Source organism: Pygoscelis adeliae, unplaced genomic scaffold, assembly GCF_000699105.1.
Source record: "Pygoscelis adeliae isolate BGI_AS28 unplaced genomic scaffold, ASM69910v1 Scaffold141, whole genome shotgun sequence".
Taxonomy (NCBI): Eukaryota; Metazoa; Chordata; class Aves; order Sphenisciformes; family Spheniscidae; genus Pygoscelis; species Pygoscelis adeliae.
Genome location: NW_008824231.1, coordinates 144,172 through 166,713, shown reverse-complemented (window position 1 = coordinate 166,713; position 22,542 = coordinate 144,172). Strand labels below are relative to the sequence as shown.

The following is a 22,542-nucleotide window of genomic DNA, read 5'->3' as shown; positions in this document are numbered from 1 at the left end:
CCTTCCAGCCTTTTTAATGTTATTTTGACTTACGAACCTAATTTATACAGCTTATTGCAGCCTTTGGTTAAAATTACCCACATTATTCATGTACTTTTCAGAATTACAAATCATTTCACACGCTATGCAAAGCAGCTTTTCCTATACATACCGACAAAGCCCAGTGCAAATCTTCTCAAATGTATTTATTGGAGAGTTAAAGCTGTTTGCTTATAACAAATTGGAAATCTGTGGTGCAGAAATATTATGCATAACCTTGTAAATCAGATTAACTGGTGTTCCTTCTTTCATATAATAAATTCCATAGGGAACATCTGTTCAAGGCAGTGCCTGACAACCTGGCACCAGATCAGAAAGCTTGCTGCTTTCTGCACTAATTTTGGAATCTGGTCCAAGTGGGAGCATCATTACTTAAACTCAGATCTATTTTACACTGAGATTAACATGCTGTGATACCTGCTCATTGTGGTCCATTAGTCCTCGTACCATTTGAGCAGTCAGCTGTGATGTGTTCAGCGGCTTGGTCTGCTCAGTTTGAAATGCTAATACATTTCATAACAGCAACATTCAACACTGTTGTGGCCTTTTTTAAGCAAACACACCATTACAGTTGATGAGGCAATTAGAAAAGCAAAGAGGTCTGAAAAATCAGAGAAGTTTGTCACAAGAACTGACCTGTTTTTTAACTAGTATTTCTTTGAATTTGACAAGAGAAATGCTCATTTATTATGAAGACAATGTAAAAGCTGTTGGAGAAATATTTGTTTAAGACTGAGGATGAATAACTGGGGCCAAACTGCAAAGGAAGGCAATGGGGTCTTTATGTCCTCAAATAAGAATGGAAAATGAGCTTTAGGTGTAACTGACTCAAGGAAAGATACAGGGTGAAATTCTGTTATGCACCTCAAATATGGAGGTGCTGTCTTTCTTTGCCTTTATGTTGAAAGTTTGTTTAAACTGCGTAACATCATCTAGAATCAGTTTTGTAATGATGGAGTCATTTGAAGGGAGAAATGTTTAACTGAGGCTTAGGATTTGGACACATGGATGTAAAGGGCTATGAAGGCAACATGCACCTAAATCATACCGAAATAAGAGGACAATTTTTGACCTAGCTACTTAAAATTAACGATAACCAGTCTGGAAGAGTCATCAGCTTACAATAATGAAGGATTAGATAATATCTACCAATGGTCCAACTAGTCAATAGTGGTTGTTCAATTACTTAATAGTGGTTGAAGAGTAAGAAATGTATTTCCTTACTGTTGGCATGGAAAGTACTGCAAGGAAATTGCATAGCCAAAAAGAATCAACGTCTTTGTTCTAATTTTTGCAAATTACAGGTTGACTCATCTCTGTATTCCAACAATGCTTCAAATCAAACATTTGTATTTTCTGCATCAATAATGAAAAATCCATCTTTGCACTAAATGCTTGCACAAGTTTCATATAGCATTGAAATCCTAGTAGATGAGAATAACCTCAGCTGAAATTGTTATCTGTTGACATGAACTTGTCAGGAAAATCTGATCCGATATACTCCCTATCAAACTCAACACAAATAAGCAATACACTGATCAAATGAGGACTTCTCATATGATATCCTGTCTTCACACTTCAAGACAGATGTGAAGATTGACCTAATAATCTTTTTATTTTTATATCTAAATAACTTCGATTGTGTACTCAATGAACAGTGCACTGGTTAAAAAATAACACTGCAATTTATTGGAGTTTGGCAGGGACAATAAAATCTGTTTATGTTTTAAATTTTTATAGTAATTGTCATTACATTTGGCTAAAAGAGAGAAAAAAAGTCCTTAGAAAACCCAGTATACCTCAAACAAATAGTTTGCAAAGGATTCCAATTTACTTAAAATTATTCAAACAAAGTCTACTTGTCACTGATAATTCTTAAATGACTTCTAGTTTGAAGATTTTTTTTTTTCTTTGGCTTAAACAAGTGATCAAAATTCGATTAATAACAGTTTTGGCTGTAACTTCAGTAGTGAAAGGGATACCAGTCACTCCGTAATAAACCCATTAAATCTTCAGAGCTGGTACCGGACCATCTAAAAGAAGATAAAGGAAGTAGTCTATCACCTATTGTTTACAAAATATCCCTAGAAGATTTTTTCTTTTTTTTTTTATTTTCCCCTAATGCCCAATCAGCCAGTGGAACCAAGCAAGTTCACAGAAACATGAGAAAAAAGGTCTCCCAAAATAAGATTTTCTAAATATCTTAGGTTCTTTCATTGGAACTTAATAGACTAAAATTTCCTAAACCTAGTATTGGATTTATTCTCTGGCTCAGTTTCTTGCCCTGAATTGGGAAACTAAATAATTTCCTTGATGAAGCTTTCACTAGAGCTGGAAATTTATTTTTAAAGGTGAGAAACAATCTTTTCCTGGTCCAAAAATGCATTGCATATTTGGTCCAAAAATACATTGCAAATCAAGACGTTTTCTCCTGTGAGGAGAGGGAGGGAGGACTTTCTTGGAAATAGATTAACAAATTAGAAAGGCAGAGCTATTCCTATTTTAGTCAGTGGTTCAGTGGTCAAGGTACTCAACTGGCGAGCAGCAGATCTGGGCTTCAGTCCCCTCTCCTCTTCCCAAAATCAGTTATCTTTTAGGAGAATTCCCTGACTGCAGGGTGAGAAGCTGTGGGTTGTGGTGTACTTAAAGTCATTTGTTGATGGTCTTTCATTTTGTTAGGAGCACAGCCCTGTCTGATTCTGGAGGAATAACCCCAAGCTAAAGACTTATTGCTCTCGTGTGTTGAAAAACAGTTTTATGGAAGGACTTGAGGGTACTGGTAGATGAAAAGCTGGACATGAGCCAGCAATGTGCGCTCGCAGCCCAGAAGGCCAAGTGTATCCTGGCTGCATCAGAAGAAGCGTGGCCAGCAGGTCGAGGGAGGGGATTCTGCCCCTCTCCTCTGCTCTGGTGAGACCCCACCTGCAGTACTGCGTCCAGCTCTGGAGCCCTCAGCACAGGAAAGACACGGACCTGTTGGAGCAGGTCCAGAGGAGGGTCACGAAAATGGTCAGGGGGATGGAACACCTCTGCTATGAAGAAAGGCTGAGAGAGTTGGGATTGTTCAGCCTGGAGAAGTGAAGGCTCCAGGGAGACCTTATTGCAGCCTTGCAATATGTAAAGGGGGCTTATAAGAAAGACAGAGAGAAACTTTTTACCAGGACCTGTAGTGACAGGACAAGGGGTAATGGTTTTAAACTGAAAGAGGATAGATTTAGATTGGACATAAGGAAGACATAATTTATGATGAGGGTGGTGAGACACTGGAAGAGGTTTCCCAGAGAAGTTGTGGATGCCCCATCCCTGGAAGTGTTCAAAGTCAGGCTGGAAGGGGCTTTGAGCAACCTGGTCTAGTGGAAGATGTTCCTACCCATGGCAGGGAGGTTGGACTAGATGATCTTTGAAGGTCCCTTCCAACTCAAACTATTGCATGATTTTATGATTCTATGATTTAGCATGTTTTGTGTGGGATTCTTTGGATATCTGAAAATAAGACAACTAACCAAACTGAATTATACACTCTACAACCCTAGCCCCCTCATTCTAGAAAAAAAGATGTGTAAGATGTATCATCTCCTGCAGCTGCTGCTTCCACTCCATGGATGGAACACAAACAGTTCCCAGGGGATGACTGTTAAGATCCCAGGTAACAGGGTTAAGATCCCATCTAGCAAGTGCTATAGGGGACAATCCATCTATCCTTCCTTTATAAATAATCAGTTGCCTGACATTTTGCAAGTCCTTTTATTTCATGTGGCTTTATTTCCATTCTCATTCTTTGTTTTTCTTGTCTAATTAGAATTACCTATTTTAGAAAAGGGACTCTCTTACCCTTCTTTGTGTCATGCTTAACATGGTGAGGACAAGATCTTAGCTGGGGTCACCAAGCAATATTTAGTACTAGTTGTATTCATAATAATAGTAATTAAAGATACACAGTTGAAGGATATAAATACATTACACAACATCGTTTTATCAGCAAAGTAATTAGTAGAAAATCTTCCCCCTACCCCTTTCTGTCTCCCTCTTTCTTTCTCTCTTCTCTGTTACATATTTGTGCCACCTTTGTACTTTTGTGAAGTTTCCTTTGGTTATCGCCTCATATGAACACTGCCTGTTACAGTGCACCATGGTCAGACTATTCTGAAAACTGATTGCTGCTGTGGTGTGGCTTGATTTTTATGATCTCCATTAATATCTGAAATCAATACAATGTGCAGCATGTATATGTGATGAAAAGGACTTTGACTTCCTCAGTCAGCCCTGAGTCTTGCGTCTGATAGGGAGCGCAGATTAAACCTAACCTGGGGCTGAAATCCTGAAGAACGCTGTCATTTCTTTGTAAGCAGTACTTAAAAAAATTCCAGAGACTAAGGCTGGTTTGGTTTTGTTCTTTTATTATTTTTTATTTTATTTCTTTTCTCCCTCCTCCTGGGATTTACCCTGGGGATTTTTATAAAAGGCATTTTATAATGAAGCGCTTCATTGTTGGTGAACACTGTCACCAAATTCAGTATCAGGTGTTTAAACAGGTCTATGAGGTTTGCAAGAGCCTTGTGAGTTAATGTTTTTGAAAAGGTAAAAACGAAAATGAAGCTCTGAGGAAGCTTTAAATATGGACAGAGGAAAAAAACCCTTTAATATCTCAGTCTATTCCCTGCCTTTTCTTTCGGTGTGCTCCTTAGTTATAGTTCAAATTAAACTAAGTCCAGGCAGGTTTAGATTTCAGATTCATTCGTAAAAACACACAGGGAAAGTTTCCTGCCACAGTCTTTTAGACCTAATTGTGACCTTTGGGTATACCTGTAAAAGGGATGTAACATTACAGAACTTTCTAGCCTTTTAAAAAATACATGTCTGTTCTGCAATTAAGATAAAAATTAGCATCAGAGATTGATGGGAATCAAATTTCTAATATTCTGACTTTTTAAAATTCCAGCTCTGAAGGAAAAGTAGAAATTTTTAATTCCTTAAAAAATGGCAATTGTCTAAAGAAAAAAACCTACAAAACATTAAAATATTTTGCTTCAGCATTACAGGAATGTTTTGTTTAATGGGATCATTTGAATGTTTTTGTTAATTTGGTTAATTTGTACTTTATTATAACATATCTGATTTCAGCTATATAGAAACGTAATGCGTGCTTTACAACACAAAAGAAATTTACCTGCAATATGCATCATATATTATAGTGCACAATAAAATCTATATTCTATTATTTTGGTCTAAAGGAAATGAACTAAAATAAGACAGGCTGACATTTCTGAAGCAATAAGATCAACTTTTCCCATTAAAAATGATGTCAAAGTTAATATATGGTAAAAAGTATAGCCATTGTTTTTAAAAAACTTTAATTTAGCATTTTAGAGGCAGTTTACAAATGATTTAAGTAGTGTTCTTTACTTTTCCCGTTTTCTTGCTTCAAGTACTATTACCAGTGATGACATTATTATTATTATTATTATTATTATTATTATTCCAGATATAGAAGTACTTATAACTACCTCTGCAGTGATCTTATCAAGCTAGACTCCACACAAAAATTAAACTAAAACTTAGTCCTTAATTCACAGCTTTTAAGACCCTTGCCATGTATTTTGTGACTCATTTCATGTAGGGGATATTATTTTTAAGCTTACATTTTTGTTTTCTTTTTCCTGCTAGTAGTTACCACAATTATTTTCCAAATTATTTGTATATTTTAAATATTTGCATTTGTACCTTATTGTTCTAGGAAACGGATGGTATTTCATGCCCTATAGTTAACATATCAACTCCCATGACAACTTCTGGCATGCTGTGAGTGAACATCCTGCTGTCTCATATTCTGTAGTTTACAAGAGACTACATGTGTAAAGTTGAAAGTTTTGTTGATACAATTGGTCCAGAAAAAGTTCTGGGGAGATTTCTGGATCACAAAATTCAGCATTGCTGATCAACTATAGGGAAAATCAAAGCAAAAATACAATTTTAATAAAAAATGAGCAAGTACCACCAAGAAAGATTAAGAGAACCAATCCCAGACTACGTTTCGACATGGTATGTAGGCTACTGACAGTGGAAGATACAGATCAGATACTCCTCAGTCAGAGGGAACTGAGATTGTATTTCCAACATCCTTTCTAAGGGTCTTAATGAGAGAACTTTACTGGCAGTTTGGGGAATAAAGGTCCAATAATTAGCTTTTTTCCCCAAGGAAAAAACATTCAGAAAAATGAACTTTCTTGCAAGCAGTTTGGAGTGACAGAAATCACATTTTTTTCCCAAAGTCTAAGCTAACAATTAAAAAACAATAAAACAAAATACAGAGAGACATGTTGCTTGCATATTTACTTAATCATATCTTATTGCAAAACTATGCAAAACTATGCCTTATTTTCTTTCTGCTTTCTCTGTTGCTTTTGTTATTATCCTTCCACCCAGTCCAGAATTTTTAATTTAAGGATCACAAGGTGAGCCTGTTTCTTTTCCCAAATTTCTAGCCAAGTCAACAATATCTTTAGAAAGCTTTGCAATGTTTCTGTATCCTGGCTGGCATCCTCTACAATGTCCAGTTCAAAGTCATTTGCAAGTTTCATTAAAATTGATTAGTCCCTCTCCAGATCATTAAGGAAGAAGCTAAATATGATAGATGACAGTGTTTAGCACATCACATGAGGCCATCATCTTTGAACTTGAGCATCTCACAGTCAAAAAGAGTTTCAGGTCTTCTGATCATTTTGCCATCTGCTTGTTGGCCAAAAGGCTTCTATTCCATGTCCTTCAAGGAGAACCCAGTGGTCTAGAATAACTACATATATTTTTAAATGCCCGCCTAGGCAAAACCTATCTGCAGTGTTGCTGTCTGTAAGCATTTTGTTGATGGTTTTCCCTCCAACACCTAAGCAAACAATGGCAGCATGTAAAGCAACAGCAGTGCCCAAAGCACATTTCCAGCACATTACCGTCACTGGCATCCTTGAAATTATGCTGATTAAAGGGCACCTGACAGGGAGATCCAGCTAATTGAGCACAGACTGATCTTCCTGAATGCTCTGAACACTCATTAATCTGCCGTGCCAAGTGCCAATGCTGATCCTGCAAATGCTGAAACTTGCAGTGTAATGTCAACTGTACTATAGGATCAGTTCCCCTTTGTGCTATCCCTGCCCCCAGCATTGGCATTCAGGTTACAGAGAACCTTCTTGAACAAAATACATTTGCTCATGAAAAATATGGCATGGCTCCTAAACATGGTGAAAGTAATTATTATTTCAAAAGGGAATGAAGAGACATCAAGTCTAACACTCCTGTTCTTTTACTAATATAATGGCGTAATATGTAGTAATGGGGTGGAGGAGGAATATCTTAATAGTCATTTGATGGCCCATGTAAAACAGCCTGGCAATTTCAGTCCATGCCCAGATAGATTAATTTGCCCACTTGTTTCATTGCCTGAAGGTGGGACAGTTTGGGTTTTTTTCAGTGCCGTTTTCTTTTCAGTAGATGAGTGTGCTTATGTTTTGTTACTCTGATATTGGATCAGTCAGTTAGATACTATAGAGGGAAATATTTAATAAAACTATAAATATGTCAGAAATTTGAGTTCAAAATTTCTCCCAACTAACTATTTATTTTACAATTTCTATATTTTTTCTAGTTTATTTTCATAGAATCATAGAATCATAGAATCATAGAATCATTAAGGTTGGAAAAGACCTCTAAGATCATCGAGTCCAACCGTCAACCCAACAACACCATGCCCACTAAACCATGTACCTAAGCATCTCATCTACACATCTTTTAAATACCTCCAGGGATGGTGACTCAACCACTTCCCTGGGCAGCCTCTTCCAATGTTTAACCACTCCTTCAGTAAAGAAATTTTTCCTCACATCCAATCTAAACCTCCCCTGACAGTGTCAAAGGCCTTACTGAAGTCCAGGTAGACCACATCCACAGCCTTTCCCTCATCCACTACGTGGGTCACCTGGTCATAGAAGGAGATCAGGTTGGTCAAGCACAACCTGCCTTTCATGAACCCGTGCAGGCTGGGCCTGATCCCCTGGTTGTCCTGCACATGCCTTTTGAGCCCCTCCATAATCTTCCCCAGCACTGAGGTCAGGCTGACAGGCCTGTAGTTCCCCAGATTCTCCTTCCGGCCCTTCTTGTAGATGGGCATCACATTGGCAAGCCTAATTTTCCAGTTTATTATGTCATGGATTACATAAACAACCTCCCCCCCGAAAAAATAAGATGGAAAAAGATAAATGGAGGCTAGGGACCGATACTGTTATAGGCAGAGGACCAGAAACTTAAATAAAGTCCTAAATTGCCAAAAGATCAAACTATATTCAGCTACAGCTGTTGTCTTCCAGAAAGATTTCAGGCTAGATGCACTAAGGAATGTATCTGTCTCAGAAGCATATATTGCAAAGTCTGTACTTTTAGGTTCCTGGTCCTTGGGATACCTAGCTCTGTGTTTGGTACCCAAGCTCTCTGTCTAATATCTGAATAAAGCAAGATACTTCAACATGTGGTTCAGAAAATCTTTGTGTTAAGAATGCACAAGAGAAAAAGAGAGTGTCATGGTTTATGATGAGTCAGCAACTAAGCACCACGCAGCCGCTCGCTCACTCCCCCCCTGCCCCGGTGGGGTGGGGGAGAGAATTGGAAGAGCACAAGCGAGAAAAACTCGTGGGTTGAGATAAAAACAGTTTAATAATTGAAATCAAATGATAATAATAATAATAATATGATAATAATAATAATACACAAAGCAAGTGATGCACAGTACAATTGCTCACCACCCGCTGACTGATGCCCAGCCAGTCCCCGAGCAGCAGCCCCCCCCCGGCCAGCTTTCCCCAGTTTATGTACTGAGCATGACGTCACATGGTATGGAATGTTTCTTTGGCCAGTTTGGCTGTGCCCCCTCCCAGCTTCTTGTGCACCTCCAGCCTTCTCAGTCGGCAGAGCATGGGAAGCTGAAAAGTCCTTGGCTAGTGTAAGCATTACCTAGCAACAACTAAAACATCGGTGCGTTATCAACTTTGTTCCCATCCTAAATCCAAAACACAGCGCTGTACCAGCTACTAGGAAGGAAATTAACTCTATCCCTGCTGAAACCAGGACAGAGAGATACAGATCACAGCATCTTTAAATACTACTGTTCCCTTGGTTTCCAGTCTGAACCTTATAACGAACATAGACTTTTATTTTCTCTTAAGACATGGGTAGAGGACGAGGCTAGCTTTTTTGTATCATAGCCTAGTAACTACAATATGGTCCCAGGACATCCTGAAAATTTAGGTCTCATTCCTTCCTTAGCCTGAGTGTGTTCAAAAAAAGTGCCATACACATCAGTGTATAACCTATTTTTCTTGGAAAGAGGGTGGAAAAGACATAATGCAAAAGAGGTGAGACCACAATCTATCCATCCTATTAAAATGATCTTTCTGGTCAAAAAATAATTCAGGATGTGTGACTCATTTGACATAGAGACATCTTACATGTACTCAGAGACTTCAGTTTGAAGAAGATGATAAATAGTGACAATTTCAAATCTAGGCAGCAGTTGCTTAAGGATTTTAGGATTGCATTTTGTTCAAGTACGTAGATTCTGCCTGTCATACCCTACCTCATGCTAGAATAAGTAAAGAAGAATTCAGAAATTATAGAAATTTCTAGAGATTAGATAATGATAAATTCTCAAAATATCTGGTTCATCTACCTTGCTGAATAGATTGAAACAGTGTTGAAGACTTTAATGGTTCTCCTGGAGAAATTTGGCATATGTGTAAGGTTCCAACAAACTGAAATGAGGTAACACTACCTACCTTGAAAAAGAAAGTGAGGAAAGAGCTCAGGCAACCTAATTTCACTTCTGCAACAAATAAACAATCGTTCGCAAGAAATGGGCGATTTCCTTCTGGTGTCATAAAGAAAGAACAATGCATATTCTTCAAAAATAAATCATAACAAGCCAACCTGGCATCCAGTTGAGAGCATTTGTGAAGAATGAGTGACTGTATCTTAAAATCATTAATTTTTTTATTATCACACATGAACATTCTTATAAGAAGATATGAATCTAGACTTCCCTGTGTTAGGTGCACAACTGACTTGAAAACTTTATTCAAATTGTGTTTCTCACTTGTTAGCTTTCCAACAGAAGAGATAAGCTCAATGGCCTTCTTAGAGATCTGTCCTGAATCCATTTTTAATTGATATTTCCAACACTGATTTGAATTATGATAAACACAGTATGGTTATTGAATCTGTAAACAGTACCATGCTGGATGAAGCTGCTCCTAGAACAGAATAATCTGCTGCTTAAATACTGGATGAGGAATGATCGACTGAGAAACAGTTCTGCAGAAAACAAGACCTAGAAGATTAAAATGGATCACAAGATAAACTTGAGTCAACAGTGTCATTCCATTGTTAAAAAAGGTAAATATCATACTGAAAGTATACAAAGAGGTAATATGTCATAGAGATATGAAATAGTCTTTCAATTCTACCCTGCTCAGGCAAGGTACAAGATGGAAAAGTACCATATCTTCACAAAAACTGCACATCATGCTGGATGGACAACATGTACTAATTGGAGATCAACCACAAGAAAACCAGAAATATGAAAAGAAGTGTAGAAAACAGGATCACCAGATTAAAGCTGGACTTGTTTAGTCTTAAAAAAAAGAAAATTAAGTGGAGACATGGTGGTTGTCTTCAAAGCTGTTAAGGACTTCTGAAAACATCAGTTTGAGAAGCTATTCTCATATTTGATAGGACAAGATATGATAGGCTTAAATTGAAAGGGAACACAGATGAACAGGTTAAGAACTAATGAAGGAAAATTTATGAAAAGACTAGTTTGGCTTGGGACAGTTTGTTCAAGGTAGCCATGAAATCTCCAGCATTGTAAAGAGTTTCTAAAAATTATTCTGTAATTATTTAATAACTAACTATTCTTTTGCCCTAGGGTAGCTTAATCTGAAATTCAGGTGATCATATTCTTGCCTTCAACCCTGGTCTATTGTTATATTTTTCTTCTTCAGTTTCTGCATCCAAAAGCTGAGGATGGTAGTCCCCTACTTAGTAATACCCTCTGAAGTTACAATTCAAAAACCAGCTGTACCTCTAACATATTCAAATGCATTTTTCAAATATTCTTCTAAGATGCAATCTCTGCTATGTGCCAAGAGGAAACAATTATCCAACATGTTCCTAAAATGAGACTATCTCCAAAGAAGTAGTTAGTCACACAGTACAGGCCTTCTCATCCTACACAGTATACTTTAAGAATGATTAATATGCCCCAAGAAACTTCATATTATCCCCTTCAAAATCTTTTGACAAGCACGCATGGGAAATGCAGTCATAGATCTGCCTTCCAGTTACTACTCTAAATATTCATGGATTCCTGATAGACCGCACTGCTCTCAGAGCTCAGACTGGGAAAGTCACAAAATCCACTCTTGTCCCAAATGAACGTGCTGAATATGAATGTGCACAATCAGTTAAAGTGAAATTAAGGTGCTGTCTTTGGAGTAGCTTTGCCATCATCTACAATTACCATGGGAAATATTAGGTTTTATTATTAAAACAGATGTTAGACATACAGAGTGATTATTGCTATAATAAACACAATGTGGTTATTGTTACAACTAAACAAATGTGGGGTTTTGTGAGGCAAAACTATCAGGTTTCATTCAGTCTGTTCAACATAAATGTAGCCCTCATTAGTGTAATTATCTGAGTTTCTCTCAATCGATAATGCATTTATTCTCACAACACCACAGTCTGGAAAATATTTTTACCTTCATTTCACACATGAGAGAGAGGGCAGAAAGAGAGACACTTACCAGAAAATTCAAAAGATTAATTGAAGGCCTTCAGAGTCTATCTAATCCCTGAATTATGCTTCTTTTTGCTGGGTGACTTCTGGTAGTGCTCATCTACTGCAGCAGCAGAATAGGACATCAAGTGTATTTCAGAAAAGACCAGTTGCAAACCATTGCAGAGTTAAGAATTAATATTACATGAAGGTATGTTCCAGGTTGTGAATGTACAGAAGTGCGACTTGTTGTTCACTTGTAGAAGGGGCCAACTCTTTTGAGAAATATAATAATTAATAGCCTAAGCCAGAACTGGGACTGGGTCCAAATACCAATGAAGAAGCCCCAGGCAAGCTGCATTCCTTGGGAATTCACTACGCCCACAATGAAGGGTACAGGATCATAGACCGAAGTGTTCCCACTGCAAAGCCCTCTCCTTTCTGACACAGCATTTGTCTCCTGAAAGGAACATCCTCCAGTCCAATATTGTCAGTCTCATATGCCCTCATTTCTATCTGAACACCAAACAAAAAAAGAAAAGTATAACCCTAAATGAAAGTGAATGAAAAGTCAGAGTATCCCTGGAGTCCACTAGGAGCTGTGTTTTCATTAATGATTTCATTTTGAAATGAAATGATTAAATGATACAGGAAATATCTAAGGGAAATATCTGAAAGTCAGATAGATAGAAAGAGCTATTTCACACACAGGAAGTACAGAAAATTTTTAATCTCTCCAGTCTGAAAACAAGGAGAGCAGGCAGAGATGGCAGCATGTTTCTGCAAAAGCTGTCAAGCTTAAAATCCTTTAGCAGACATTAACATCACGGAGGACTTCAAACATCGCTCAGTGGACAAGGCCACAGAGCTGCAGACATGCCAGTTAGCAGGATGGATCAAAGGAATCATAGAGAAAAGGTTGTTTCCAGACTGTTCCCTGTTTTCACATAGCAGCAATGTTTAAAGGAGTCTTTCTTTTAAAGTTATGAAGTGATAATTTAAAAATAAACAGAATTGAGGTGCATTAAGCTGTGAAACTAGGTCATCATTTTCTTAAGAGGAATGAATTTATTATTTTAAAATAGCCAAGAGGAGATGAGAAAGAGAAGAGAAACTTTGCTATCAAAGTGATACTTCTGAGCTCTCTCAGATGAGGAGATAATGAACAGATATATTTAATTTAATAAAGTACAGTTATATTTTGTGTATATTGTATATTACCTCACTAAAATAATTTAAACATTATTTATTTAAACAAAGATCTAATGAATGCAGCTGGTCCAAAAAGCTTTGAATGAAAACTTCTGGTCAGAAAATACCCAGTAGCTGAAACTTAAAAACCTCACAGAAAAGAGCTGAATTAATTTCTTAATTAAACATGTTGTATTTATTTTTAAATGTCAAAATATTTCAGTTAATTATTTTCAAAGTAAAAATAAACTAGTTTCCTGATTCAGAATGCATGTTCTGGTTTTATTTTATGTTGTAGAAGGTGATATGAGGCTTATAAGAAATGATAACATGGTCAATATCTAAATTGAATATTATAAGATCATTTCAACAAATCATTTCAATCAGACTGAATTGAATTTTAAGAGGACTAGAAGTGGGGTTTTTTGGTTGGCTAATAGTTTTGAGATTATGAAAACATTTCTTGTCCTCAAATGTACAAAACTGAAAATCTCAAAACTGTTCACAGAAGAGGAAATTAAGTTCATAGCCAGTATGATGTTGTGGCAACTAAAGCTTCTTTACATTGACACATCTTATACTATCTTCATCTATCAAGCCACCAGTGATGTAGGCAATCCTTCTGGGCCTGAGTTTTATGAACACTTAGCAATTGATAAGTGATGTTCAAAGAGCTTTCAGTTTGAATAGAACAGATGAACATCCAAGGAAATAGATATATGAGGTCTCCATGATCATATAGATAGCTAAGGACAGAGTTCTAACTGCAGTTATCAGTGTTTTATGTCCCTTATAAGGCCTTAGCTGTTAGATCATGCACTCACTTTGAGTTTGTCTGTGCTTAAGGAAAGCAGGTACAACAATTTTAAGGATGGAGTAGGTAGTTTTCTTAAATAAATCACTGAGGGAATTTTTGCCCTGTGCTGCTTCTTTGCTAGTTTCTCGTTCTCTGATACCTCTCCGAGCCCAGCCAACATTGCCTGGCTGCTTTGCTTGAGTAGTCGTTCCTTTGGAGAAACCTTCCGTTGACATGATCGCTTGGTTTTGCTTGAGAAGCAACAGATAAACCTTCTTGACAACTCCTGTCAAAGAACATAACCTCACAGGAAAACACCACTTGTGTGAAAACTGATTGCATATAACAGGCCATATTTTCATCAAGAGGTCTTCCATCTTGGCTACATACTGTGCTGTGCCACAGCTCTGCTGCGGCCCTATGAAGAAGCTTCATAACAGCTGTTTCAATGTGCGGCTCCAAATGAGGCATGGTGCTGGAGATAGCACATGGTGTCATGCTGAGGAAAGCCTAGCAGGACTTATTCTGGGTTGGTGTCCTTTCACCAGAGCAGCATTTGTCTACTTGCATTAGAGATTAGTTTATAAAAAGAGTAATATCCTTAGAAATGTGTGTGTGTACATATATAGATATTTCCATGAAATGAAGACTTTCAGATTGAATATCTCATGAGGAAAGAGCTCAAAGGCCTTGAAGTTTCTACCTAGCACTCAAGATAATTGAACTGGAACAGCCCAGTCTCCGAGTGATTATTAAAGAAAAGATCTGGTTGGAGATGTTTAAGTGGAGTATATTTTGAGGAATTATTCTCATTTAAGGTTTTTTTTAATGGGCTGCTTTCAAAATGACATTTTTATTTTATTTGTTGTTGTTTTATACATATATACTTAATATAGAAACTGAAATCCGATTTAAAATCATTTAAATAAAATATTTTGATAAAATGAAAACAGGTTAGTTTTTTTCTTTTTTTTAGTGCACATAAACAACTCCAGAATTTCAGGCACATGTGATTTGATTTAATTTGGTTTGTACCCTTCAGAATGAAATAACGCTCTATTGTCCCACTCTATTTGCAGACATAACTGTACCAGGAAGGCTGTGATTTTTGTAATGTTATATCAGTGGCATGTGGTTGCTGTAGCTGCTCAAGAGTTTTGGTATTATGTCCCTACTCTTAATAGTGATGAAACTTTAAAAGGGTCATACAGTCGTGGCAGTTAAATATGGACAATATCTAGTAGGTATCAGTAGTAGCAGGTACTATTGGTATTTTGCCATGATTAACTTGAATTGGAACATTCAAACAGACTTCTAACGTTTCCGGTTGGGAAACTATTCTACACCCCCATATCCTTGACTTTCTGGAAGATCATCCTGGTAAATCAACCAACATGTTGCCTTTCATAAATATCTTCCATTACTCCCATATGCATTTTCAAAATTATACCTACTTAGATTTTTTTTAGGTATTTCTGGCAAAGTTCATTCTATTGATGCCAATTAAAGCTAGTAAAAAATTAAGCTCTGTGTTCCCTGTATTGCTTGCAAAACATCTACTGAGAATTTTAACCTGACTTGACTTCTTTTCTGTGGCTCAGATACAGCATAGAATATTATTCTGTGTTTTGTTCTTCCTTGTCTATAAAAATGATGGTAACACTTCTGCTTAAATAAATACGCTTTGTGGTAGGTAGGATTATTACCAGCTAGATGAATGACATAATGCATTTCTTCAATTTCACTTCAGCCTCCTCTTCTTTTTTCTTTGTGAATTTTCACTGTGTTCTACCCAAAGCAATTTTACATCCTAAATCTCTCCTAAAGGTTGATTCTCATCTATGTTCACTGAAACTCTCTTATAAACCTAACAATTACCTGATAACAATTTGCACGTGCAGCTAATGGTAAAAAAGCTCTTGCATTCAAAAAGAAATGTGTGACACCCCAAAAATCCCTGGGCAGGAGAAAACGTGGTTCATTATTCCATTTGGCTGTAGGGACTTTTTGTCTCATATTGACAACCTTTAGTGTGATACAGCAGATGTCAGTGTATTTTGTTTATTATTTTGAGATTAAAAACCTTGTTGTTTTGCTGTGTAATGCAGATAAGATCTTAATGGTTTATGTTTAGATAGTTTAATTGGCTCAACTGCTGGGCAGGAGGAGCAGCAAGAGCAGTTTGCAGTTTGCCTGACCCTTTTCTATCAGATTGAGGTATTATTATGTACTGTACTATATTAAGCTTCATCTGGAAAAAAGCACAATCTGTTCTTTTTAAGCTTCTTAATAGTTTCTAGTACTGATTCATTGGAAGTGGAACTAACAGATTGTTATAGTTAGACTGTAGGTGGGGACGCATATGCTTGAGTTTTGAACAAAATTCCAACTCTGAAGCAGGCATAAGTCTTTTGCATGATGACATAATCAATTTTTTTTAAACATGCAGAGACATATGGGAGTAGCTTTTGAACTGGGCTTAGGGCCAAACGTTCAGGTAAGCAACATGCAGGATTCAGGCTGGCATTTTAAAAGAACCCAGCTGCCAGTTGTTTCCATGAGCATAGGACATATTTACAAAAGCCATCAACAGCCAGCAGCTCTGATTATGCCACCAGCAGAAAAACTTTCGAGAGGACATGAACATCCAGTAAAAACTTGTGATACCTCCTCCAGCAGAGCCAGTCACAATATAGAGGTGCTGGTTTCCAAACACTGAAATGGAGATGGAGTTTGGTTGGGGAGGAGGAGCTGAATTGACCATACTTCCAGGTTGTGTTGTTTGTTGAGTCTTTTCTGCTGAACTGGAACTAGCCAAGCAGAAGTAAATCAATCCCTCCTTTCTGTTTAACTTTTCCTTAGGATCTTTCTTTAAACTTAGAAACAGAAACAAAATAGCTACGTGGATAGATTGCCAGGACCTAGGCAGCTTCCATCACAGGGGACTCATAGAAGACGTTGCTTTGGTTCCAGCGTAGGGCTTCTGAATTAATTTTCACTTGGAAGTGAAACTACAGACTCATTCTCAGAGTCAAGCTGCATAAGTCCTCACCTTGTCCATCCATGTGTGCAAGCCCAAAAGTCCCCATATCCTTCTCCTTGTGTCACAGACCTGGCTGAAGAGCGGGAACTGCCCAGTCAGTGGAAACTTGCTCTTGCTGTGGCAATTTTAGTAGTACTACTGTGGAAATGCCACAGTTCAAGAACCAAACGTCCATGAGGAGCCCAGTTCCATATAGAAAGCATGGAGATGCTCTTCCACTGTGAACCTCACATCTCACCCTCAAGCAAATGATGTAATGTAACTTACCCAGTTTCCTACTCCCATTCCCTCAGTGCTACATGTATACCTTCATGTATAGGCCTTTATGGCCTCAAGTTGCGCCAGGGGAGGTTTAGATTGGATGTAAGGAAAAATTTCTTTACTGAAAGAGTAGTTAAACATTGGAACAGGCTGCCCAGAGAAGTGGTTGAGTCACCATCCCTGGAAGTATTTAAAAGACGGGTAGATGAGGCGCTTAGGGACATGGTTTAGTGGGCATGGTGTTGTTGGGTTGACGGTTGGACTCGATGATCTTGGAGGTCTCTTCCAACCTTAATGATTCTATGATTCTATGATTCTATGATTCATGCACGTACAGTTTTTCCACAGAAAGAAAGATAGCTCAGAGGAAATTAATCCTAGTATGGTGCAAAGGACTTTAGCAGAAAAGAATTTATTTTTCTATCAAGGAGTGTTCATTATCCCCACAGTATAGCTCAAATTAAATATACATACCTCATCAAACTTCTTGCACAACAGGGGAATTTACTATAAATAATTAATTAAGTAGAGTTTAATCAGCAATGATCATGACAAGAGCTCCACCAGTGTATTTGTATGAGTGTCTTGAAGCAAAGCTGCTTTCTGTTTTCATCAAATCTCTTGAGCTCATGCCATACAGCTATAGTTTTCCCAGTTGGAGAACTCAGTCACTCTCAGATTTGGACTGCCAGGATGTTTTTCTTCCAAATGTTAAAAACGTAACACTTTGCTAAGTGGCCTTGGTAATTTAACATGTTTCCTCTCATTTTGGATGACGCATTGCTTTCTGTATGGTTTCACAAAATCTCCCTGTCTTGATACATGATGAGTCCATGGCATTTATGCCAGGGTAACCTTTATTTGACTGGAAAAGAGTTAATGCACTTTGTGTTCATTTCAAGACCTACTGTTTTTCAGTACTGTAATGAAACCTATTCTCAGCTTTATAGCAAGACTCAGGGTGTTTGTATGTTTATACGTTTGTATGTTTATAACACTTTCAAACAAAGAGTGCAGTGTCTGGAACATTGAAGAGATCCAGTTCTGTAAGACCTGGCCGTGAATTTTCCATTGACAATTTTTTGACAGAAAATGAAGTCTTTGGAATTTCAATCTCTTTGAGATATACTATAGAACAGCTTTTCCTCAAACTTCCATCTTCTATGACAAAGCTGGATATGATTTTTTTTTTCCTTTTTATTTTCTGTTAGGAAAAATGAAACACAACATTTAATGTTGATCCAGATTGACTTAAATGAGAATAATTTTAAACAAAGCAGTGTATTTCCTGTCAAACAGCTTAATTTTATTTTAGATGGCCTCAGGGCCCAGTGGGAGTTACATGTGGCTGACCCCCATTTTTCCTTCAGACTGACTTCTGAGGCTATAATACATCTTTCATGAAGCACCACATTTTTGACCTCTAGCTGAACTGTTTCAGCATCTCATGGGAATCACTTGATGCTCATGTATCACAGGAAACGTAGTTTGCCCTAAGAGCGTGACACATGGGGAAGCAGTAGGCACATGATTTACAACTCCCAGGAAGCATTGCAACAACTGAGTTTAAAAATCGTATGACATTTTGTCCAGGCACAATTTGCATAGTAATGTTTTTTCCATCAGGCCTGATCACAGCAGGGAGGAAAATGAAAGTCATATTAGCTAAGGAGATCTGCATTCAAGTTGCCATTCTGGTTGGGCACCATTTGGAAATTTCAAGGTCTCAGTGATTCATTCCTGATGTGAAATGTAGGTAACGCTATTTCCTCTCTTCTGCTCTTTGTTTCTTTCGGCTATTCAGATAGTAAGATCTTCAAACTAGAGACGGTGTTTTTCATGTTCATGTGCAGTGCTGAGCCTAATACAGCCTCTAAACTCTAGCACCAGAAAGACAGGGACGATTCCCTAGGTGGGCAAGCTGAATGCTTGGTGGCTCCAATGCCCTAGGTCACAAAACCAGATGACAGCCCAAATCCAGTTGTCTGATTCTTACTGCATTTTCACCTTCAGAGCTTTTATATACTTGTAAATATGCTGGTAAAAGAAAACATTTTCCTTACAGATTCTTCCATTTGCAAACTAACAGAAATAAGTGAAGGACCAGCAGTTCCTTGCAAAAGCATTACTTTAACACTCTCACTTTTATTAATTTACTGACTGTGTTTCTATGGAATATTATTGAGGGGTTAAAGCAATATTTTGGAGAAAAAATTCCTGTCTCAAAGGCCTTCTTATTTAAACGAGACATGAAACAGATTTAGACAGCCAGATGGAGGAGCACAGGGAACCAGAGAGACAATCCTGGTCAGGATGATTGTCAGTGGCATCAGTACACCCACTGTTCAAGCACTGTGGCTTTTATGTAGGCCTAGCAATGAAGAATTTTCCATGGTGAAACAGAATAAAAAACAATAAATGTATCTATTTGTTAATATTTATTATCAGTTTATCCCACGGGGGAAGAATAGAGAAAGAAAATATGAAGTTTTTCCTGTTGGGTTGGTAGATATTTAATTTAGAAAAAAACAACACAGAAGTACAATTAGTCCATCTGTGATCCTGTGGTTTCTGTAATGCTAATCCTCAATTATGCCATTCATTCTCCCGAGTCACCAGAATTTCTTTCTTCATAAGATGTTTTACCTTTCAGTGTAATTAAAAAAAATTTTGCTTTTCAGATTGCATTATGAACAAAGTCGTGTTCTTATGAGTCATTGTTTTGTTTTGCTTATATTTAAAATATTTATTCTGAACATATATTTTTAGATTTTCTGAAGTAAACCGCAGAGCACTTGACCACATTTAGTCAACTGAAGAGAATCAGAAGAGGCTGTGCAATTTATACATACACTATTGTAAACATTTGAGACCAGATCCTCAAAGGTATTGAGGTATCTAACAGCCTTTGATTTCAACAGAGGTGCAGGCTCCTAAACAGAAGTGAGGTTTCTGGGAAAATACATTGACCTTGACTTAAAAAATGGATTAATAAATTAAAATGTTAATGTTATTTTGTTAAGATCGGTACACTGATCTCTATGCAGATATGTTACATATTCTTTAAAATATTTGCTGTTTCCAAAGCATGAAAAGCTTCTGCAAATTTTAATATCTGCATATGTGTTTCTGTTTGTATTTAGGAAACTACGGTGAAAGTGGAATGGAAGCTTTCAAAGATATGGCGGCAAAGGAAGGGATCTGCATTGCACATTCCTACAAGATCTATAGCAATGCTGGTGAACAGAGCTTTGACAAGCTGCTGCGAAAGCTTCGAAGCCACCTGCCCAAGGCAAGAGTAGTTGCCTGCTTCTGTGAAGGCATGACTGTGAGAGGACTCTTAATGGCTATGAGGCGCCTGGGACTCGCTGGAGAGTTTTTGCTGCTGGGCAGGTGAGTAATACCATGCAATTATAGCCAGCCTCTTTACCGAGTAGGGTAAAAAAAGTAAGACAGTCCAGTCAAACATATGTAAAACATACTCGTGGTCTCTCCTATACACGTGCGTATCTAAGAGATAGAAAGTAGTGTCAGCCATGTCATAGTGGTACATACTCTACAAACACATGCATCATTCTCATGACACGCCAGGCAAACAGAAGCCTGCTTGGCCAGTCTTAATAGCGTTGTGTAAGGGAAGGCTGACACAAAACCATTTGATTTGTATCATCCATTTTGTTCACTGCAGTTTAAAATGCATCATGTACATATACGGCCTGAAGCTATGCCTCATTTGAGTAAAACTGTGTTAAGGATTGCTGATGTGGCCTCTGGGTGGACATGAAATAGACCTTCCCAAAACATAGTTTGTTAACCATCATCTTTTCTTCCTGAGCCAATGTGCTGACATGCACATACTGTCCTAAAAGCAATTTATAGGTAATCCTTTCTCTTACGTGGAGCTCAATATCAGTGGTTCCTTCCCTAACCAGCAAAGGGAGAAAGGAAAACTCACTTAGATGTGTTCACCAAGCAGAAAAAGGGCTAGTAAACAGAGAAGTAAAAGACACTGATGTAAACCTACTGGGGTCTTTATAAAACAGCACATGCCAAGAGTCAGCTAACGTGGCCTACTGCCTTTCCAGTGCATTATTAGAAGGATGACCTGATGCTGGCCCAAGAATGAACTGTACAGGAACACAAATAAAACAGTGTCAGTGAAACCAGCTGTCCTGGTGAGACCCTCAGGGAAACATGTAAGGACTGCAGCTCTGCCCAGCTGTCTTGGAAACTGGGATGCTGAGACTGCCCCACTGGTAGGACATCAGCCTTTATTCCCAGTCTGCACTACTGCACACAGCTGCCCTTCCCCCTTGGGCAAAGGGGAAAGCAAACAGGCAACAACAGGGACTCCTGCCTCTGCCCTTACTCTTTGGCATCAGCCTACATGTTGGCGACTTCAGATCTGAATTTTTTAATTATTTCTCTGTCTTATGGCAACTGTGTCCGCCCTTCCTTTCAAATACATTTTATCTGTAGGTTCTTCCATGGATTATCTTGGTCCTTTTCTGGACTGACACCTAAAGGGACCACAGTCCTCAGGGTAAGATTCACCTAAACGTATTTAGATGTCTACAGTTTAGATACTTCCATGCGGGTTAGTCATCACAGTTCCCTCTATAGTTAATGGAGAAAAATAGGACCTTCTTAGGTCCCTTGTTTGTAATGTGGACATTTCAAGTATCTCAGAGAAATCACGTTCTAGAAAAGGGCTTGTACAAAGACTCTCTTGATGACTAGCTTTGGTGGAAAAGCCTACTTGCTAGTTTTTTAGAGTAAAGCAGAGCAAATGCCACTTCCACTATCTCTACCTGAATCTGGTGCCACATGTCCTTTGCTGTCTTCTTTTTCCTAAACACAAGAAGTTACCAATTCTCTGTGGCAGGACCCAAATTTAGAAGCACATAAGCATTGTTTTAAAAATTATGTTGGCCCTTAACTCCTCCAGACTCCAAACCATACTTAATTTTCTATGGGATTTGTTTATGTACAACAGTGCTAAACTTAGCCCTCTGAGATGCTTTTATAAATAAGGACTTCAGGAACTGGTGACTGTGAATAAGAATACAGCTTATCTCTTCAAAAAAGTAAGGTCTAGAGAAAACTGGTTTTGAGTTTTTTCAGTGAAAAATACCTGTTCTTAGCTGCAGTGGGAGATGTCACACCTAATTATAAGAAAGTTGTCATTCAATAGATGACTTTCATTCAGTAAATTGAAAATGATAGTTTCTCTCAGAATTCTAAACAGTAAACTGTTTGAAGTTAAAACAAAAATCCTTAATTCTACCGGACCAATTTATGAGTGTCCATGCCTGTGGCAGTACTACAAAATTTATTTGTGAAAACTGTAGCATGAACTGGAAGTGTTTACAAAGAAGAAAAAAGAGAAGT

General features: G+C 37.8%; 1 protein-coding gene across 1 annotated transcript in view; it reads left to right on the top strand.

The window, feature by feature from the left end:
- Nucleotides 1–22,542, top strand: part of GRM5 (glutamate receptor, metabotropic 5) — a 250,389-nt gene that overhangs the window by 96,287 nt on the left and 131,560 nt on the right. Inside the window, exon 2 of the mRNA XM_009334830.1 lies at nucleotides 20,295–20,544. Within this exon, the coding sequence (XP_009333105.1) occupies nucleotides 20,295–20,544 (250 nt within the window). The remainder of the gene's footprint in view (nucleotides 1–20,294; nucleotides 20,545–22,542) is intronic.